Here is a 20,989-nt window from a genome sequence, read left to right on the forward strand (position 1 = left end):
TTTGTGGTTGAATAATACTCCATTTTATGGACATACCATATATTGTTTATCCATGCATTACTTAGTAGATGGACATTTGGATTGTTTCCACTTTTCTGCTGTTAGAAATAATGCTGCTGTAAACATTCATGTGTGGGCTTTTTTTGTGTGAACTTATGTTTTCAGTTCTCTTGGATACATGTATATACACACACCGAGAAGTGGAATTGCTGGGTCACATGGTAACTATGTTTAGCCTTTTGAGAAACTGCCAGTTTTTCCAAAGTGGTTGTATCACTTTACAGTTCCACCAGTAATGTATGAGGGTTCCAGTTTTCTCACGTCGTACACTAACACTTTGAGACCAGCCTGACCAACATGGAGAAACCCCGTCTCTACTAAAAATACAAAATCAGCCAGGCATGGTGGTGCATGCCTGTAATCCCAGCTACTCAGGAGGCTGAGGCAGGAGAATCGCTTGAACTCGGGAGGCAGAGGTTGTGGTGAGCCAAGATCACGGCATTGCACTCCAGCCTGGGCAACAAGAGCGAAACTCCATCTCAAAAACAAACAAACAAACAAACAAAACTGTTTTGTTTGAAAAGTTTATTTTAGTCATTTTAGTGTGTGTGAAGTTGTACTTCATTGTGGTTTTGATTTGCATGTACTTGATTATATTGAGCATCTTTTCATGTGTTTATTATTGTCCATTTATAAGTTTCTTGTGGAGAAATGTCTGTTCAGAGACTTGGCCCACTTTTTAATTGGGTTAGTTGTATTTTTGTTGTTGAATCGTAAGAGTATTTTACATCTTCTTGAGTCAAGGTTCTTATCAGCTATATGATTTGGAAATGTTTTCTGTTCTCTGGGTTGTCTTTGCATTTTCTTGATGGAAGCATGGAGGTTTTAAACTTTAATGGAGTCCAATTTATCAGTTTTTTTCTTTTGTTTACGCTTTTGGTGTCATATCTAAGAAACCATCACCTAATTCAAGATTATGAAGATTCATTCCTGTGGTTTTCTCCCAAAAGTTTTATAGTTTTAGCTCTTACGTTTATGTCCATGAACCATTTTGAGTTAATTTTTGTACATTTAGTATATGGTGTAAAGTAGAAGTCCAACTTCATTTTTCTGTATGTAGATATTCAGTTGTCCAAGCACCATTTGCTGAAAAGATTATTCTTCCCTATTAAATTATGTTGGCACTTCTAAAAGAAGGATTCCAAAAGTAGATTAAGAAGCAGTTTTAAAAGAGGATTCCAAAGATGTTACTTACTGTTCCAGTAACTCATGTCCTCCAGAGGTGATTTTTGAAGAGTGCGTATTTTTGGCAGTTACTTTCCGTGGCAGTTCAGTTACTTCATGTTCATTAATTTCCCTGACTACTGGTTGTCATTTTAATTGTTTAATTGTATTAATAATTTAATTGTTTGTTATTTTGAAGGAAGGGGAAGGGAGGTTCAGTGATAAGAAAAGCATTCTTTCTTTTTAATTTAAATAAATAGAACATACAATTTGTACTGAAATGATGTAAAAAGGCTCTTATTATTGAATCATTGGTTTTGCTTATCCTTTTGTTTGAAGTATAACTTGTCATATCCTTTATAGCCACTTAAAAAAGGAGAGAAAGAAAAGAAAAAAAGCAATTTGGAACTCTTCAAAGAAGAATTAAAGCAGTAAGTTTTATAGTGTGGAGAATAACTATCATAGGTGTATTGAGCTGATACGTAAACAGATGCAAGTATAAAGAATATACTGTACCAGTTAGTTATTACTAACAAGTTTGCTATGAGATTGTTTTAGATATTATAATATTTGGTGGGCTATCTTTGAAAATAAATTAGCATTTAGTCCAGCACCTGGGTTGCTTGCATTACGAGGATTCAGTTCAATTGATTTATTTAATGTCCAGAGTCCTGTTTGCAGTGGAAACAGTATACTCACTGGGATGGGAGTGAGGGGCAGTTAGACTTAGCAAGAAACAAATTCAGTGGTTTTAGTGTTTAATTTCCTCCTCACCTTTAAAGTAGGCTTTGTGTTCCATTGGTAATATGATATATCAGAAATTTGCTCATGGTTGTATTATAGCTGAGGGACCCTCTAATCTCGGTTATCAGTACCAGTATTTAATTACAGATATTTCTAGTTATTTGATGATAGTAATTTGGTAAGCGCTATTCTGAAAGGTGAATGAACAAATTTCAGCTCATTATAAGTGATTGTAAATATTTTTAACAGAATTCAAGAGGAACGTGATGAGAGACATAAAACAAAAGGCAGATTAAGTCGATTTGAACCTCCTCAGTCAGATTCTGATGGTCAGCGTCGTTCTAGTAAGTGGCATTTATTTTAATGTGTATGCTTGTGATTAATTACAGTAGTTCCCACCTTATGCATGGGGGGTTACATTCCAAGGATCACCAGTGGATGTCTGAAACCGTGGATATATACTATCCTTTTCCTTACACATTCATAGCTGTGGTAAACATTAATTTGTAAATTAGGCACAGTAAGAGATTAACAACAATAAGTAATAGAACAATTATAACAATATACTGAAATAAAAGTTATGTGCAATCCCAACACTTTGGGAGGCCGAGGCGAGCGGATTACCTAAGGTCAGGAGTTAGAGACCAGCCTGGCCAACATGGTGAAACCCTGTCTGTACTAAAAATATAAAATTAGCCGGGCGTGGTGGTGCGTGCCTGTAATCCCAGCTACCTAGGAGGCTGAGGCAGAAGGATTGCTTGAACCTAAGAGGCGGAGGTTGCAGTGAGCCGAGATCGTGCCATTGCACTCCAGCCTGGGCGACAGAGCAAGAGTCTGTCTCAAAAAACAACAACAACAACAACAGAGTTATGTGAATGTGGTCTCTCTTTTTGTCTCTCAGAAATACCTTACTGTAACAAACTGGGGGAAACAAAGGTGAGGGTAAGGGGGGACTACTGTATTATAAAAACTAATAATTGTCTTCTTTTCTCCCCTTTAAGTGGACGCGCCTTCAAGAAGAAATAGATCATCTGGTGGTAATACAGTTTTTTGCTCTTTTAATCGATAAATTTTCCAAACTTTATGTTTTGCAGGTTATAATTCTTTTTTTCTTTCTGCCCTAGTTCTTGATGATTACGCACCTGGCTCACATGATGTAGGAGATCCAAGCACTACTAATTTATACCTTGGAAACATTAATCCACAGGTAATATTAAGTAAGATGAATGTTGATTGGTATGCTTTATGCTTTTGGAAGAAAGCTACTTTGTTAGTCAAAAAAAAATCAAGATTCTGAAGCTGACAAATCTGATGGAATTGGATAGTCTTTAGAGTTGTCTTACTGGTATGGCCCAGGTTGTCTTGCCACATATTCTTGTTTCCTCTTTCAGTAACTAGATTGAAATCTGGATTTGAAATGTTTTACTAGGTGCTGATTTTATTATTAAATCAGGGTGTGACCATTGATGAATAATATTATTTTGAGACTGTCCACTTCTGATGCATACTTGTTTCCTTGTGGAGTCCCTTTTTCTTCTCATAGTAGTAAACTACTCTTTATGGTTTGTCTTTTATATTTTAATTCTTTTCCTGCATTGGTGCTGTTAATTATGATATGGGGAATGTAGTAACGGTAGTATATAATATGCTATTATTAAAAATTATATTTTGCATATTTACTGTTACCTGTTTTCTCTGCATTTGATTACGTGGGTAGTTGATTGTTAGAACAGATGATTAGATACTTTTTTCTTCATTGTCAATACATATTTCCTCTTTAAATGTACTAACCATGCCTGCTTGAAAAATGTTACTAAATGCCTAAACAAACCATCACTATAAAACATCTTACTTAGATCCAGGACCTTAAAACAAAGGAAGATAGAGAGTAAAAATGATTTTGATTTCTTCATCCACTGAACTTCCCCACCCTGGCATCTTAAATAAACCAGAATATTTATAGTATGAAATGATTTATGAATGCCCCACGCGGGATTTTACTTGTGTAGAGTTCCTGGTACTTAAATGGAAAATTGAAGTACGTTGCTATGTTGCTTTTTATTTTGTAAAAACTACTTTGTTTTCTGAAAATAATTTTTTCTTTTCCCTTTTTTGCATAATAAAAATCTTTTACCCTTTTTAATAGATGAATGAAGAAATGCTGTGCCAAGAATTTGGAAGATTTGGACCGTTAGCCAGTGTGAAAATCATGTGGCCTAGAACTGATGAAGAAAGAGCCAGAGAGAGAAATTGCGGCTTTGTGGCCTTTATGAATAGAAGAGATGCTGAAAGAGCTTTAAAAAATTTGAATGGTAAGAACATTTTTATTATCCATTTATACAATTCAGATATTTCTTTGGTTTGGAAAAGTATTTATAAAAACTAGGAAGGATTGGACCTGAAATGGAGAGGTTAAAATGAAAATTATTTCAACTCACCAGAAAAATTTTGTTTGGAAACTTTTGAGAGTTAACAAAATGACCTTTCATTTCTTTCTTGTAGGAAAAATGATTATGTCTTTTGAAATGAAGTTAGGTTGGGGTAAAGCTGTACCTATTCCTCCACATCCAATATACATTCCGCCTTCTATGATGGAACATACGCTTCCCCCACCTCCGTCCGGACTGCCTTTTAATGCGCAGCCTAGAGAGCGGTTAAAAAACCCTAATGCTCCTATGTTACCGCCACCTAAAAACAAAGAGGATTTTGAGAAGGTAATTTTAAAAATGGACATAAGGCCGCATCTAATTTGTAAATACTAAAGCTGTGGTAGTATTTCTTTTCAACAATTTTATAGAAAATGTGTGTGTAATTCTGTTTGGCAACTTTTAAAGAAATAAGTAGATGTGTTCCCTGCCTTAGCCCATGGAAACCCTATATTTGAAATACTAGGTCATATTTTTATTTGTGGCTACCATTCCTTTTTTGACCACTTGTTAAGTTTTTTTTCCTTTGTCCAGTGTTGTACCCAGATTTGCTTAAGTGTAGTAACTAAATTTACTTTGTTCTGAGAAAGTGATACTTTGTATTTGGTTAAGTGACATTTCAATTAGAAAGACCTCCTAAGTAGTTATTGTTTGGATGGCAGCTAGGTCTGAGGTATTAGAATATTTGAGAAGATTTATGTGGTTTGTAAAAAATAGTTAATCTAGTAAAAGCAAAGGGTGAGTATTTTCTTTTTAGTAAACAAAACCAACTTAATTTCAAGTTATAAGAATTCGTTGGTTCTATTATGAATTAATTACACTTAAAATGACAGGGCTGGTTTTAAAGGCTTGGGAACAAAGTAGCGAACTGTATGGTCAGAGGCAAACAGTTAATTATTTCACAAATTAAAATCTTTATCTGATAATTCTCAGTGTAGTACCTATTTCAGTGCATTGATGTGCATTCTGGCAGGAATGTTCTGATTCTTTGCATTTGGTGAACGTTTATTGTTCACTGAACACATCCATTTGCATTTATGTAATTGCTTAGTGTATAATGACTTCAAATGCAGTGATTGCCTGCAAAACTTGTGATTAGATATGTAGTATTTTCAATGCATATGTATATTTTTGCTTGTTACTTGTTAACAATACTCACATATTCTATGTTTATTATCTGATGTGACTTCATATACAGACTCTGTCGCAAGCCATAGTCAAAGTGGTTATCCCAACAGAAAGGTACATGTTTTTCTTTATTATTACTGATCTAAATATAGACAATATCCCCTTCTGAATTTAAAAAGAAATGGTGTTGAGGAAAAGGTCGTATCTTGACTGAGCAATGGTTCCTTCCCAGTACTTTTTGGGGGGGGATGTGTGAAATTTAACTAACTTTTGTATACTTTGCAATTTTATGTCAGTATCTTTTTTTGTTTTTATTGTTATCACTGTAGGGAATGTTTATAGTTTGACTAGTTAGAGTGTATTTATTAGCTCTGATTTGGAGTCAGACAATAGACTATTGTCATGGGAAAATAGATGTTTTAAATGTGTCATAAATTTCGGATAACATTACAGTTTGACCCAATCTGTTGTTATTTTTTTATTGTTTTCTGAATTATCTGCATTTAATATATAACCTTGGTTTGAGTTCTCCTTACTGAAGGCATAGCTTTGTTTTTTGTTTTTTCAATTGATTTTAAGAAGAAATTCCTATTATTGTCATGAACACTGGACATACTAGAAACTTTCTTTTCAGGGTAACAAAGGTATTTGGAATTCTTTTATTTTCCTTTCTTCCTTTTTTTCTCTTTCAACACACTATTAAAGCAGAAGAATTCATGCTGTAGGTATGCTCTTGCTCAGTCAAGCTAAGCCTTTTCCCAAACACAGGAACACAACACTGGTTGAATAATAAATGAACACAAAAGAATACCAAATTCTCTTTGACATTGGCCTTGGTGAGCAACACCAGCTGAACTGTCTGCGGCAGCGGGGGACCAGGAAAACATCATGGGATGGATTGGGAAAGTATACAGTTTTTGACCAGACATTGGTACGATCGACTCCAATAAATGTGGTTTTATTATAACTGAGAGACAATTTTTTGTTTTTGTTTTTTTTTTTTGGTTATTGTTGCCCAGAATAAGATAATTTCCATTTTAAAATTAAATAATGCACTTTAAATATATCATCTTTTTGTACTACACTGTTTTATTCTAATAGAAAAGTCACCATTTTTAAAATAAACACAATCCTTAAGGAAGAAGAATGTGATTACAGTTCTTTAGTAATCTTGACATCAAGTTAATAACAATTAATTGTCAGATTTTGATTTTAAATAATCATGAAACATTTTAAAAATACTTATAAACTTTTAATTTTCTAAAAGTAGATTTATCAGTTACAAGCCTGTTTAAAACTATAGTGGGTTTTTCACCACTGATAAAAGCATTCACAGGAAAGTATTTTTGTAGCATTCAAAAAAAGCACATATCTAGTGGTAGCTTTACATGTATGTGGCTCAGCTTATTTCTAAACAAAATTTTGAGTGTGCGTTTTGCCGAAAGTCTTCACTCACCATTAGGATGAATCCTTTGTTTTTAAACTTGCTAAACAATTTTCCTCTATCTTAAATGCTAAAGTCAAGTTGCTTTTGACTTAATTCACACAAGTTTCTGGATGTATAACATTTGTCCACCTAGTAATTAGTCTTATACATAAAATTTCCCTTAGCTTTAATTTGGCTCCTATCAGTGGGGAGTTTTGGAATTGAATCGTAACTTTACATTATCGCCCTTCCTTCAAAATAATGTCATTAACCATATGAATGCTGAAGAACTGCATATTTGCAGAGCAATTACTTCTGTGAAAGAGAAATAATTTTTAAATAGAAAATTAAGCAATGTTTTTAGTTTTTTGTTTTGACAATTTGAGGTTGAATTAGTAGTTTTAAATGCATGATTTCCCCTTTGTAAAGATTTAAACTGTGATACAATTTTTTTTACTTCCTTTAGGCTTAAATTTTTTTCACTATGGAGAGATTTCATTTTAAGTAGGTTTGTTTGAAAGCTATGAGAAAATAATTATAGTCACCTTGAGATAGATTATTTTATTGTTCATGTACTCTGAAATAGGGCATTATAGAGCCACAAAAGTCTGTCTTGTTCTATAACTATATATTTATTTACATTCTAGCAGTTATATGAATGTAATTTGAGCTGGGAATGCTAAAGGTGTAATTTAGTGTGTGCTTTGTACCAAGAGCCAATATCCTTTTGCTTTTCCCAATTGTTATTTGCCAGCTGTGTATGGGGACTGGTGAAATGAGGAATCAAAAGCAGCTTATAAATAAGCTGAGTCATTTTTGCCCGACACCATAATCAATGTCCAAAATTGTGTTTGGAGTCTAATAAAATATCACATGATTTTAGGACCCAGCTTCAGATAAAGACTTCCTGTGAGTTCAGTCAATAAAGTGACTGTACTAAAAAATTACTCACATATGTTTATTTTTGGTAAAATATTGGAAAATAATTGTTACAGGAAATGGGAAGGGCATCTCACCGTGTACCCCATTTTGCAATATTTTGGAAAGAGTAGTACTCCATTCACTTAAGGCTTTGGCAACATAATTTCTTCATTGATTGATAGTGTACAGGCATATCAATCTCTTGTTTTGGAGGGAAAAAAGATATATACAGGCAGAATTATCTATTTCATGAATTGTGAACTAGTTTGAAGTGTGGTCCAAAGGGATGTTGCCTCATTAAAGGTCAGATTTAATAAAAAATCCATCTGGTATGTGTACCAGAAAAACACAGGAGTTAGATGGATTTTTTATTAAATCAGGCCTTAAACTTGTTAAATAGTTTTGCATTTTTATAAATTATAGTCATGGTTATAACATTTCAGTAGCACCACAAAAGTGCTTGGTTTAGGAATTTTTTTTTTTAAACTGAGATAGTGTGTAAATTTCTAGATGGCTGTAATAACATGCAGGCTCTAAGTTACTGATTTTATGTATCAATATTTGCAGCTTTCTAATTAGTTGTGATTTATAATTTAATGTTTTACTTTTGGAAAATAAGTGACATTTAGAAAATTAAATATTACTATGAGGCTGTATTGTGGTTTCCTACCCTCCCTCACCTTTCCATCCCCTCCCACTTCCCTACTCCCACTGCCCCACACCCTCTTAATGCACAAGGCATTAACATATGCTCCAGGTTACTTTTTTGGTATTAAATTCGGTGTTAGTCAGCAGAATAATCATTTTCTGCACAATTATAGTAACTTAGGTCAAGTGTAGTTTTATATAGTGGTAGGTCTGAATCCATTTTCTTTAACTGTGTTGTTGTTGTAGGAATTTGCTCGCCCTGATACATCGAATGATAGAGTTTGTTGTACGTGAAGGGCCAATGTTTGAAGCTATGATTATGAACAGAGAAATCAACAATCCTATGTTCAGGTGTGCATTTTTAAAAATTGTGAAATATATGTAACATAAAATTTCCCATTTTAACTATTTTTAAGTATACAGTTCAGTGTCATTAAGTACATTCACACTGTTGTACAACTATCACCACCATCCATCTCCAGAACTTTTTTCATCTTCCAAAATGGAAATTCTTTACCTGTGTAGCAGTAACTCCTCAGTCTTCTAGCCCGTTAGCCCCGGCAACTGCCATTCTACTTTCTGTCTCTTAGTAATTTCATTACTTAAGGTAAACTCACATGAGTATAATCATACAATATTTGTCCTTTTGTGACTAGCTTATTTCATTTAGCATAATGTCCTCAGGATTCATCCGTATTATAGCATGTATCGAGATTTCCTTTTTTAAGGCCAAATAATATTCCATTATATGTATTTACTATATTTTATCTTCAGGCATGCAGTTTAAAACTACTTTTAATTTATTAGAATTAGAAATATTTCCAAGAATAACGTTGTAAAAGTATGGGATTAGTTCTGCAACGGGATGGGAAGACAGTTTTAGTAATCAGAGTAGAATGTATTGAGGCCAATTTTCCATCAGATTTTGATTTGATTGATTAAATAGTATTGTTTTTAGTATTCTCTAGGAGGAAAATACATTTCATTATGCTTTTCAATGAAGGAATCATAAGTGAGATACAGTTGAACAAATGAGTTTTAAAATAAATTGCTTATCCTCTGAATTGTTACGGTATTCTTAGACACTAGTTTAACACTTAAGTAGTGTACAATCACTGCTTTTGTAATTATATATTGGGAAAATCGCTCCATTGCCAGACACAGTATCTGCCATGTAAGTGTTCAGTGAAAACGATCATAAGACTCATGATGCATGCCTTCTGAGTATTAATGTCAGTCACTAAGGCAGTCTAGGGCTGCAGTAAAGGAATGGGGATAGGTAGCGGGTGGTAGTGGGTGAGATTCTCTTCAGGGATCTTTGTTTTTGTTTTATTTAGAACTAAATAGGCAAATAGTATTTCTCATTTATTTATATTTAATTGAAGATAGCTCTTTGTTAAAGAATATGATGTTTAATGTTTGTTTGTTTTGTGTAGGTTCTTATTTGAAAACCAGACACCAGCCCATGTTTACTATAGGTGGAAGCTTTATTCTATTCTGCAGGCAAGTAGAATCAATTACTTTGTTAATTTTGACTCTGAGTAATTAGACCTTTATAATAACTCTAAATGTTTGTTAGGGAGATTCTCCAACTAAATGGCGGACGGAAGATTTTCGTATGTTCAAAAATGGATCTTTTTGGAGGCCACCACCATTAAATCCGTACTTGCATGGAATGTCAGAAGAGCAAGAAACAGAAGCTTTTGTAGAGGAACCTAGTAAAAAGGGAGCACTTAAGGAAGAGTAAGATATTTTTCCTTTCTATTATATATTCAGAAAAGTAACTAATCGTTGCTTTAATTAATGGTCTTATTAAGATGTTAACCCTAAAATAAATTTTTTTCACTTGTGAATGTTTAAAATAGTAACATCTTTCATCATGTGCTTTATAATTTTAAACATCCTAACAAGTACAGGTGTGTGTCCTATTGTCCTTGAGTTTTCTCCTGGTAAAATTAGTGATGATCTCTTAAACATGATTGACTTATTTCTTTAGCATTGGAGTACTTCAGATTCTTACAGAAATTATTGGAGGATCCCTAGAATTCTTGCTTCTCTGAATGCAACATAAAGAAGAGAAACTATTGTGTGGCTAGTGGGATCAGATTGTGGCTATGCAAAGCCTCTACATGATAACTTTCACACTTGATTTGCAGTGTGTGGTGAGCTGTGAGATGGCCACCATGGAAGTATGTGTTGTTATTAGTCTCACTTAACAATTGTACAGTGCAGCTAGCTGGTTTAAGAAGCAAAAACATACTTATTAAATGTTCAGAGGACATCCTGTATACCTCATGGGAAAACATTGGCTAAAAGCATTTTTAGAATATAGAATTAAATACAGACATACCCAGTTTTATTGCGCTTTGACTTACTGTGCTCTGCAGATACAGTGTGTTTTATAAATTGAAGGTTTGTGGCAACCCTAAGTGAAACAAATCTGTTGTCATTATTTTTCGAACAGCATGTGCTTGCTTCATGTCTCTGTCACATTTTCATAATTCTCACAATAGCTCAAACTTTTTCATTATTATTGTATCTGTTATGGTGATCAGTGATCTTTGATTGTTTTGGGGCACCACAAACTATGGTCATATAAGAAGACGAACTTAATCAAAAAAGGTGTGTTCTGACTGTTCAGCGACTAGCTGTTTTCCCTTAGGCCTCCCTATTTCCTGAGACACAACACTATTGAAATTAGGCCAATTAATAATCCCACAATGGCCTCTTGAGTATTCAGGTGAAAGGAAGAGTCTCACTTCTCTCACATTAAATCAAAAGCTAGAATGATTAAGCTTAGTTAGGAAGGCATGTCAAAAGATGAGGTTGGCTGAAAGCTAGGCGTCTTGCACCAGTGAGCCAAGTTATCAATGCAAAGGAAGAGTTTTTAAAGGAAATTAAAAGTGCCACTCCAATGAACACATGAATGATGAGGAAGCAAAACAGCCTTATTACTGATAGAAAGTTTTGGTGGTGTGGATAGAAGATCAGACCAGCCATAGCACTCCCTTATGCCAAGGCCTAATCCTGAGCAAGGCCCACTCTCTTCAATTCTGTGGAAACAGGTGAGGATGCTCCAGAAGAAAAATTTGAAGCTAGCAGTGATTGGTTTTTGAGGTTTAAGGAAAGAAGCCATCTTCATAATATAAAAGTTCAAGGTGAAGCAGCAAGTGCTGATGTAGATGCTGTAGCAATTTATCCAGAAGATCTGAGGTCATTGATGACGGTGGCTACACTAAATCACATTTTCAGTGTAGACAAAGCAGCCTTTTATTGTAAGAAAATGTAATTTAGCACTTTTATAGCTAGAGAGGGGAAGTCACTGCCTGGGTTAAAAGCTTCAAAGGACAGGCTGACTCTCTTATTAGGGGCTAATGCAGCTGGTGACTTAAAGTTGAAGCCAGTGCTCACTTACCATTCCAAAAATTCTAGGACCATTAAGAATTATGCTAAATCAACTCTGCCTGTGCTCTATAAATGGAACAACAAAGCCTGGATGACAGCATATCTGTTTACAGCATGGTTTACTGAATATTTTAAGCCCACTATTGAGACCTGCTCAATAAAATGATTTTTTTCAAAATATTACTGCTCATTGACAAAGTACCTGATCACTGAAGATCTCTGATGGAGATGTGCAAAGAGATTAAGTTGTTTTCATGCCTGTTAACACATTATCCATTCTGTATCCCATTGATTAAGGAGTAATTTTGACCTTTTAGTCTTATTATTTAAGAAATATATTTCATAAGGCTGTGGCTGCCATAGATAGTGATTCCTCCAGTGGGTCTGGGAAAAAGTCAGAAACCTTGTGGAAAGCATTTATCATTCCAAATGCCATTAAGAACATTTGTGGGCCAGGTGTGGTGGCTCACACCTGTAATCCCAGCACTATGGGAGGCCGAGGCAGGAGGATAGCATGAGGCCAGGAGTTCAAGACCAGCCTGAGCAATATAGTGAGACCCCATCTCTATTAAAAAGAAATTTTAAAAAATCTTAAAAATCCGTTTCAGTTTTTCTGCCTATAAAATAAAATCGACATTAACAGGAGCTTGGAAGAAGTTAGTCCCTCATGGATGACTTTGAGGGATTTAAGACTTCAGTAGAGGAAGTAACTCCAGATATGGTAGAAATAGCAAGGGAACTAGAATTAGAAGTAGAGCTCAAAGATGGGACTGAATTGCTGTGATCTCATGATAAAACTTTAATAAATGAGGAGTTGCTTCTTAGGGATGAGCAAATTAAGTGGTTTCTTGAGATGGAATGTATTTCTGATGAAGAAGCTGTGAACATTGTTGAAATGAAAGGATCTAGAATATATATAAAGTTAGTTGATAAAGTAGTGCAGGGTTTGAGAGGACTGACTACAGTTTGGCAAGACATTCTCCTCTGGGTAAAATGTTAACAAACAACAACTCATGCTGCAGAGAAATCCCCTGTGATGAGAAATGTCAGTTGATGCGGTAAACTTCATTGTTTAAGAAATTGCTGCAGCCACCCCAACCTTCAGCTACCACCACCCTAACCTTCAGCTACCACCACCCTGATCAGTTGGCCATCAACATTGAGGCAAAACCTTCCACCAGCAAAAATGCTATGACTCACTGAGAGTTCAGATGATTGTTAGCATTTTTAACAAGAAAGTATTTTTAAAGTAATGTGTACATTGTTTTTTTAGACATACTGCTATTGCATACTTAATGGACTACAATATGGTATAAACATAACTTTTACATGCACTGGGAAATCAAAAAACTTATGTGATTGGCTATATTGCGATATTTGCTTTATTGCAGTAGTCTGTAACTGAATCCGCAGTCTCTTTGAGATATGCCTGTATGTACTTCACTGCAGTCTATAAATCTTAATACTTGTTGCATTGATTCATTGCCTATGAGAGCATTTGGCAATGGAGTGTGATACTGTTTGAGTGTATTTACTTCTGAAGATGTATGTTCATAATCACTGTAATCCTAGGATCTGCAAACTCACCTCATAGGCTAAATATGGCTGCCTCCTGTTTTGGAAAATAAAGTTTTACTGGAATACAGTCAATTCCCTTCCCTACATGTTGTCTGGCTGCTTTGGTGCTATGCCAGCAGGGGGATAGAGATCATATGGCCTGCAAAGCCTAAAATATTTATAATCTTTTTTTTTTCCCCCCTGAGATGGAGTGTTGCTGTGTCACCCAGGCTGGCATGCAGTGGCACGATCTTGGCTCACTGCAACCTCTGCCTCCCAGGTTCAAGCAATTCTTCGGCCTCAGCCTCCCGAGTAGCTGGCATTATAGGTGCCTGCCACTGCACTCGGCTAATTTTTATATTTTTAGTACAGACAGGGTTTCACCATGTTGGCCAGGATGGTCTCGATCTCTTGACCTTGTGATCCGCCCACCTTGGCCTCCCAGAGTGCTGGGATTACAGGCATGAGCCACCACACCCAGCCAGTCTTTTCCTTTACAGAAAAAATTAGCCTGTCATAATCCCAGGCAGAAGTGTTAAAGTAATAGACTTCCTTCAAAGAAGGGGAGTAAAGAACATGAAAGTTCTTCAGTATCATGGGATGGTAAGACTGGGGTGCTCTTAAAGACTCTTGAAGAAATGCCTATGATTTTAAATTTACTTAATTTGTAAGCTGAAAACATAATTGGAATCTTATTAGTTCTCCAGAGTATTGTTATATAAATTCTTCAAAAATTGTAACAATTTTGGGGGACACAACACAAATCAGACTGAATATATTACAGTCTTCAGAATTATTTTATGTGAGTAGGTTTTAAAGAAATTAGTTTGTGAGCAGAAGCTACAATGGCATTTGAAATCATATCTAAATATTTATAAGTTAAAACAATTTATGTTCAGACAGAGGGATAAATTGGAAGAAATCTTGCGGGGATTAACTCCAAGGAAAAATGATATTGGAGATGCAATGGTTTTCTGTCTTAATAATGCTGAAGCTGCTGAAGAAATAGTGGATTGCATTACTGAGTCGTTGTCCATCTTAAAGACACCCCTTCCTAAAAAGGTATGGGAATGAATTTTAAGAAAAGGGGAGATAGTTGACGTCTTTTGGGATTAGAATTGGTTTCCTTTTTGCACAAAGCACTTGACTGATGAAATTTTTCCCATGCAGTCTTATGTTATTTCTGCTTGGAAATTTATGTTCATTAACATACAAGTTAACAAGTTGAAATGTAAATGCGTTAACAAATTTCATCTCTGCCAAAGTCATAGTTGTGGTGATACTGAGCTTCATATAACTCTTCTAATTAGTATCCATAATTAAATTATAGCTAAACATTAGCCTTATATTAACCTATTTTGTGTTATCTTTTGATATTATAGATTGCCAGATTATATTTGGTTTCTGATGTTTTGTACAACTCTTCAGCCAAAGTTGCTAATGCTTCATATTATAGAAAATTGTAAGTATAATGATATAACTGATATTCCTGAAATAAAGTATTTAAGGGTAAGGAGTTCAGAAAAGAGGATTGTTTTGTTAACATCCTCCAAGAATAAGAAATACAGTTCCTTATCCATGAATTCAACCAACCATGAATTGAAAATATTTGAGAAGAAAAATTGTATCTGTACCGAACCTGTACAGACTTTTTTCCTTGTCATTTTCTAAACAATATAGTATGAAAACTCTACATAGCATTTACATTGTATTAGGTATTGTAAGTAACCTAGAGATGATTTAACATATGGGAGGATGAGGATAGGTTACAGGTGAATATTATGCCATTTTCAATCAGGAACTTGAGCATCTGTGGATTTTGGTGTCCATGGGAGGTCTTGGAACCAGTCCCCCCATGGATACTGAGGGAAGACTAATTTGAATTTCTTAATGGTTTGTAGAATTTTTTTTAAAATTGGCTTACACTTAAGCTAAATTACCAATTTTTTGGAAAGATTTTATATCACTTTCTTAGTTATTGACAGTAGAACAAATAGGTGTTAAAGAGAACTTTATTGCATATCTAGCTATTCATATAATAAATGGAAACAGTGTATATACTGGCAAACATAAGAGACCAAAGACATACTATTAACTATAGAATCTGCGTTCTCTTCTGATCCTCAGCATATTGATTTTAGTTCATTGTTAATGTTTCCTAAGGCAAAAGGAAGTTACGTTGCTGTATTATAATTAATGTATAACTCAGCTGGGCACAGTGGCTCACGCCTGTAATCTTAGCACTTTGGGAGGCCGAGAAGGGCTGATTACCTGAGGTCAGAAGTTCGAGACCACCCTGGCCAACGTGGTGAAACCCCATCTCTAGTAAAAATACAAAGATTAGCTGGGCGTGGTGGTGTGCCTCTGTAATCCCAGCTACTCGGGAAGCTGAGGCAGGAGAATCGCTTGAACCCGGGAGGCGGAGGTTGCAGTGAGCCGAGATGGCACCATTGTCCTCTAGCTTGGGTGACGAGCAAAACTCCGTCTCAAAAAAAAAAAAAAGTATAACTTTTCCTCTGTTACCCAGAGCTCTCTTTCTGTGTTTATTTTATGAATTAGGCAAAGGGAAGCTTTTCCCTAGGTTGTTGCTCTGAAAAGAAATTTAGAGAGCTGGATCCTACTCTTAGGTCTGCTATTAGTTTTTTTGCCTTGGACTAGTCACTTTTCTAAGTTTTCTGTTTTATAAAATAAAGAAATTGGACGAGATGGTTCAGCATATCCTAGGTATAACGTTTCTTGCTCATAAAGGGAACTAGTAGGGACTGTTGGGGAGTTTGTAGGAGAAAAATTCAGAGTAATAAGAAAGCAATTCAGTTACGGTTTTAGAGTTTAAACACCTAGTTTTTGATTTTTAATAATTTCTTGATTTGTAAGTATTTTAAGTTCAGGAGGGGTTTTCATTGGCTGGCACGCTAAAGGGGAAAGGAATTTTAAACATTTTATTTTAAAGAATGTGTTATTTGAATTTCAGTTTTGAAACAAAGTTATGTCAGATATTTTCAGACCTCAATGCCACCTATCGTACAATTCAAGGCCATTTACAATCTGAAAACTTTAAGGTACGTTTATTGTTTTACTATTTTTGCCCTAGTGTTTTAAATGGGTGGGGGGGAAGGCGTTGAAGGGCTAGAAAAGTGCATAAGACAAGTATGAGACATAAATTTAAAACTTAGATGTTACAGAAGTTATTGTTTTAAAATTCTGTCATTTTTGTTTTTATCAAAAAAATCAAAAATTTAAAAGATACTATTTTGTCAGGTTTAATTTTAAGTATTGTTTAAAAATTATAAATGTTAGTCTTTTTTCATAAAACATACAGAAGAATCACTTGTTTTGTAATGGTATATACTATTTGGCTGGATTAAAGACATACATTTTAATCATGTTTAGAAAGTCTATTCTGTTACCAATTTTTTTTATAACCTCTTAAGCTCTAGACCAGTGTTAAGAAAAGCCAAGTGTAGTACTTCACTTACAGTTGAATAAGTAAATATGCTTTCATGGGAAGAAGACTTTTTTAAGAAAAATTTTTAGTTTTGGAAGATGCCCAGTGACCCCACCATTTAGGGCATTCAGACAACTCCCATTTTAAAAGTTTTTGACCTTAAATTTTGACCATAAGTTAGAATTTAAAGAAAAGTTTCAGGAAGATATAGAGTAAAGTATTAGCCAGAATTAGGAAGTACTTTATTGGACCATAAGGGATTCAGGTCAAAACTTGGCTACTTTGGTTTCCAGTTTTAGTAAGTTTCTATGTAAGTGTTTCTGGAATGTGGCTCATGGGTAGTACTAATGGTATGGGAGCTGACCTTAGGTGGTAAAGAGCAAATAGTTACTGTTTATTTTTCATTATATTTATTTTTAGGGGTTTTTTTCCTTTTAATTAGAAGGTGACATTGATTTTTTAAAAAAATATGGTAATGATATATAGTTATTTTCTTTAAAGTTTAAAAAATGTCAGTTTAAAGGCAAATTTAGCAAATCTTGATGATCATTCTCATGAACTGAAATTTGAGACATATAGCCCAAAATAAAAGTTTGTTGTCTGTTTCCTGTTTCTTTAGCAACGGGTAATGACTTGCTTCAGAGCGTGGGAAGATTGGGCAATTTATCCAGAACCATTTTTGATCAAACTACAAAATATTTTCTTAGGACTTGTAAATATTATTGAAGAAAAGGAAACAGAGGTAGGCAGTCTGTATTTGTCTGGTTGTTTTTAAAATTCATTTCTGTGGTGGAGGTTTCTTGGAGTTGTTCTGTGTTACATATGTGAGGTACATTTCTTTGTGAAAAATATCTATTGCTTACCATTAAGTAGTGGATTTTTATTGCTGGAACCCAGGAGTCAAAATTTACATGTAACAGGAATTCTCTGTCTTGTGTCCTTATGTGAAAATTGGTGAGTGGTTTTTTTATTTAATGATATAAGAGTTATGATATATTGTTAATAGTAGAAAAGAAGCAAGTAATAGAGCAATATGTATAGCATGACTTTATTTTGTTAAAAGATAGCTATATAAGTAAAATATGTGCATGAAAAGATGCATCACATGATAGCAGATATACATCACCATTCTGTTTTTTTTTTTTTTTTTTACCTCCTAAATAATTACTGAATCCTTAATGTTTAATTCTGCCATGCTAGTCAAGCTATTATGTTTTCACTTTCACTCCTGCAGGATCTTCCTAATTGGCCTTACTGTTGCAACCCACGTGGTCCTTGTTTCAGTTTCTTAAATGTGTGTTTCCACCTACCATTGGACTTTGTACATGTCCTTCCCTCTTTCTGGGACTTATCTTCACCTGAGATCCTTCAGATCTCAGCTCAAACATAACCTTAGCTTTCTCTGACCTCTTTAAGTGAAACTTAGTATGCTAACAGTATGATATGCCCTTTTGCTGTAGCAGTTACCATAGTTACAGATAAGTATATATTGTTGTGATGATCTGATTTCCTGGTTCCCCCACCCCTGCAAAACAACAACAAAAACCTTTACCAGGCTCTATAACAGGGGGACCAAACTTGTTTTTGCTCATCATTGCCTCACATGGTACCTGGCACCAGTGAGCACTTGGTAAATATTAGATAAATGCACAACTGACTGCTTCTTTAGCAAACTGGATGATAGAATATGTTCTTACATTGTACCTCAGATTGTGGGTATCCAGTTATGTTGGCTTGTACGGGATTACAAATTAATCTTACAAGCAATGTGACTTCAGCAAGCAAAGGAAAATGTTATAATAGTACACATTTCCATAGGATGTTCCAGATGACCTTGATGGTGCCCCCATCGAGGAAGAGCTTGATGGTGCACCTCTGGAAGATGTAGATGGAATTCCTATTGATGCTACTCCCATCGATGATCTTGATGGAGTCCCTATAAAAAGTCTTGATGATGATCTTGATGGAGTGCCTTGTAAGTTCAGATTTCAAACTGATTAAATCTAGCTAATACGTTTGGTGACCAAAACTCTAATTTCCATACATGCTGATATGGAAAAAGGTTATAGTTTCTCATGAACGTATCAAGTTATTAACTTTTCTATTTCTGATTTTTTTCAAAATTCATATACCCAGTAATACATTTATTTGTATGCTATGTATATAAAAGGCCAAGAAGAAGCATTTTTTTCTGGTCACATTTCTTTGCTGGGACAATCAGCCTCCTATAATATTAGCAAGTTTCTCTTTTTGTCTTGTCAGGAAATTATAGGCAAAATCTTGTGCTCAGTTATGCATGATCCTAGGTACCTGGTTTTATCAGTTTTTATTAGTTTTTCTGACTTACAACTTCAGTTTTCCTAGCTGCCTAAAATCATTTTGAAAATAAGAACTGTAGACAGCTCTTTGGTACATTTGAATTATATGTTTAAATATTGAATAATATATGCAGTTTTATATTTCAGAGACCAGGTAAAGGTATTAAAGATTTGTTTTACTTCTCAACTTCTTCACTTGCTTAATATATTACTAACTTGTATTTTCTGAAATGATATATATACTGTTAAAAATATTGCCCTCAGATGCAGAGAATTGGTTTAGTCATAGTCCTTGTTCTTAGTATTACTATTTGTCCATCTGTGTCCTTATTTTACTTTGCTTTTTAATAATATGGTGAATACCCATGAATGTAATACTTCGGGTCATCCACTAGTAGTCAGGGTTAATGGCTTATCTTTCCCTAATAGTGGATGCAACTGAAGACTCAAAAAAGAATGAGCCTATATTTAAAGTTGCCCCATCAAAATGGGAAGCTGTGGATGAATCTGAATTGGAAGCACAGGGTGAGTAAAAGTAAAATAAATATTTTTTAAATTAAGTATTGTATGTTAATTATTGGTGTGCTTGTATATATGTTTTCCTTTTATGTTTTATAACACGTTTTAACCTTAATACTCAATGTTATCATATTTTGTGTCTAATGTATGCTTTTATTGTGGTTGGTGTTGCTGTTAAAATTTTCTTAGGTCCTTCAGTTTGGAAGCTTTGAGAGTAATGAGATATCACTGAAAACCTTTCAGGTTAAGGCATTTTAGTAGCAAATGTAGATTGGAAGCTGTACCTACGTAGAAATCTACATAGAGGTCAGTTTCATAGAAACCAAGCTTTGACCCTCCCATAATGCTAGGCTGATTAGATGCAATTTAGACCTGCCTTTCACACTTACTTAGACCTGTATCCTAGTGCTAATAATCTAATTGTTGCTATTTGTAGGTTCTAATGAAATAAATCTTAATATTCAACACAGAAATAAGGATGACATTATTCGTCACTTCATGAATTTGAATTATATTGTAGGTGTGAGGAAAGAGATTTGGCATATAGAAATAGCTGTTTAGAGAATTGATAAACATAGATTTTAAAAACTTCTGTAATATAAACTTTTCAGTTCTAAAGCTTGAGCTTCCACTGTACTACTGAAAAAATGCTAGTTTACCTCGTGGAATTACATCCTCCTTTTCCTTCCATTCAGCTGTTACAACTTCTAAATGGGAATTATTTGACCAGCATGAAGAATCAGAAGAAGAAGAAAATCAAAAGTAAGAATCTAAGTTTTGAATATACTGTTTCTTGTTCATATACACTCCCCTTTTCATTAAGAGATATAGTTGAAATAATAGTGAAGTGGAAAACTTCACTCTTAAAAAATTTTGGGAGAGGATCATTTTTAGTTCTCCATTGGTTTTCCAGTGAATAAAGAGCTTTTGTTTTCTGGTCTTGATGGATCTGGTTTCATTTTTTACGCTAGGTTATATTCTCACTTTGTAGTTACTAATTGGTCAACTGCATTTTTTTCAAATCTTTGCCATCAAATATTGTTTTGGGCTCCACAAAAAGTGGTTTTTAAAATGTGAATAGGAAAGGTTATACTCCTTTCTTTTGGATTGTACATTCTAAGAAAAAGATTGCATTATGGCCATTGTGTTATTTAAATAATAAACCTTTCAGAAGAACTAAGAATGAATACAAAGGAAAAAAATCTTTTCTTTTGAAATATAGAGAAAT

General features: G+C 34.4%; 1 protein-coding gene across 5 annotated transcripts in view; it reads left to right on the forward strand.

Annotated features, from left to right (window-relative positions):
* Positions 1–20,989, forward strand: part of U2SURP (U2 snRNP associated SURP domain containing) — a 60,199-nt gene that overhangs the window by 19,711 nt on the left and 19,499 nt on the right. For 2 of the 5 annotated variants that reach the window (XM_034957558.3, XM_003826510.7), the window contains exons 7-23: positions 1,588–1,655; positions 2,218–2,312; positions 2,970–3,005; positions 3,093–3,175; positions 4,115–4,280; positions 4,471–4,682; positions 5,593–5,636; positions 8,764–8,868; positions 9,954–10,020; positions 10,097–10,260; positions 14,379–14,541; positions 14,862–14,941; positions 16,451–16,538; positions 17,544–17,666; positions 18,743–18,899; positions 19,672–19,767; positions 20,457–20,523. In XM_034957558.3, the coding sequence (XP_034813449.1) occupies positions 1,588–1,655; positions 2,218–2,312; positions 2,970–3,005; positions 3,093–3,175; positions 4,115–4,280; positions 4,471–4,682; positions 5,593–5,636; positions 8,764–8,868; positions 9,954–10,020; positions 10,097–10,260; positions 14,379–14,541; positions 14,862–14,941; positions 16,451–16,538; positions 17,544–17,666; positions 18,743–18,899; positions 19,672–19,767; positions 20,457–20,523 (1,814 nt within the window). Of the gene's footprint in view, positions 1–1,587; positions 1,656–2,217; positions 2,313–2,969; positions 3,006–3,092; positions 3,176–4,114; positions 4,281–4,470; positions 4,683–5,592; positions 5,637–8,763; positions 8,869–9,953; positions 10,021–10,096; positions 10,261–14,378; positions 14,542–14,861; positions 14,942–16,450; positions 16,539–17,543; positions 17,667–18,742; positions 18,900–19,671; positions 19,768–20,456; positions 20,524–20,989 lie in introns of those variants that run through there. The other 3 variants (XM_055110589.2, XM_008951909.5, XM_055110590.2) reach the window with 2 other exon arrangements.

Source organism: Pan paniscus, chromosome 2 (assembly GCF_029289425.2).
Source record: "Pan paniscus chromosome 2, NHGRI_mPanPan1-v2.0_pri, whole genome shotgun sequence".
Taxonomy (NCBI): Eukaryota; Metazoa; Chordata; class Mammalia; order Primates; family Hominidae; genus Pan; species Pan paniscus.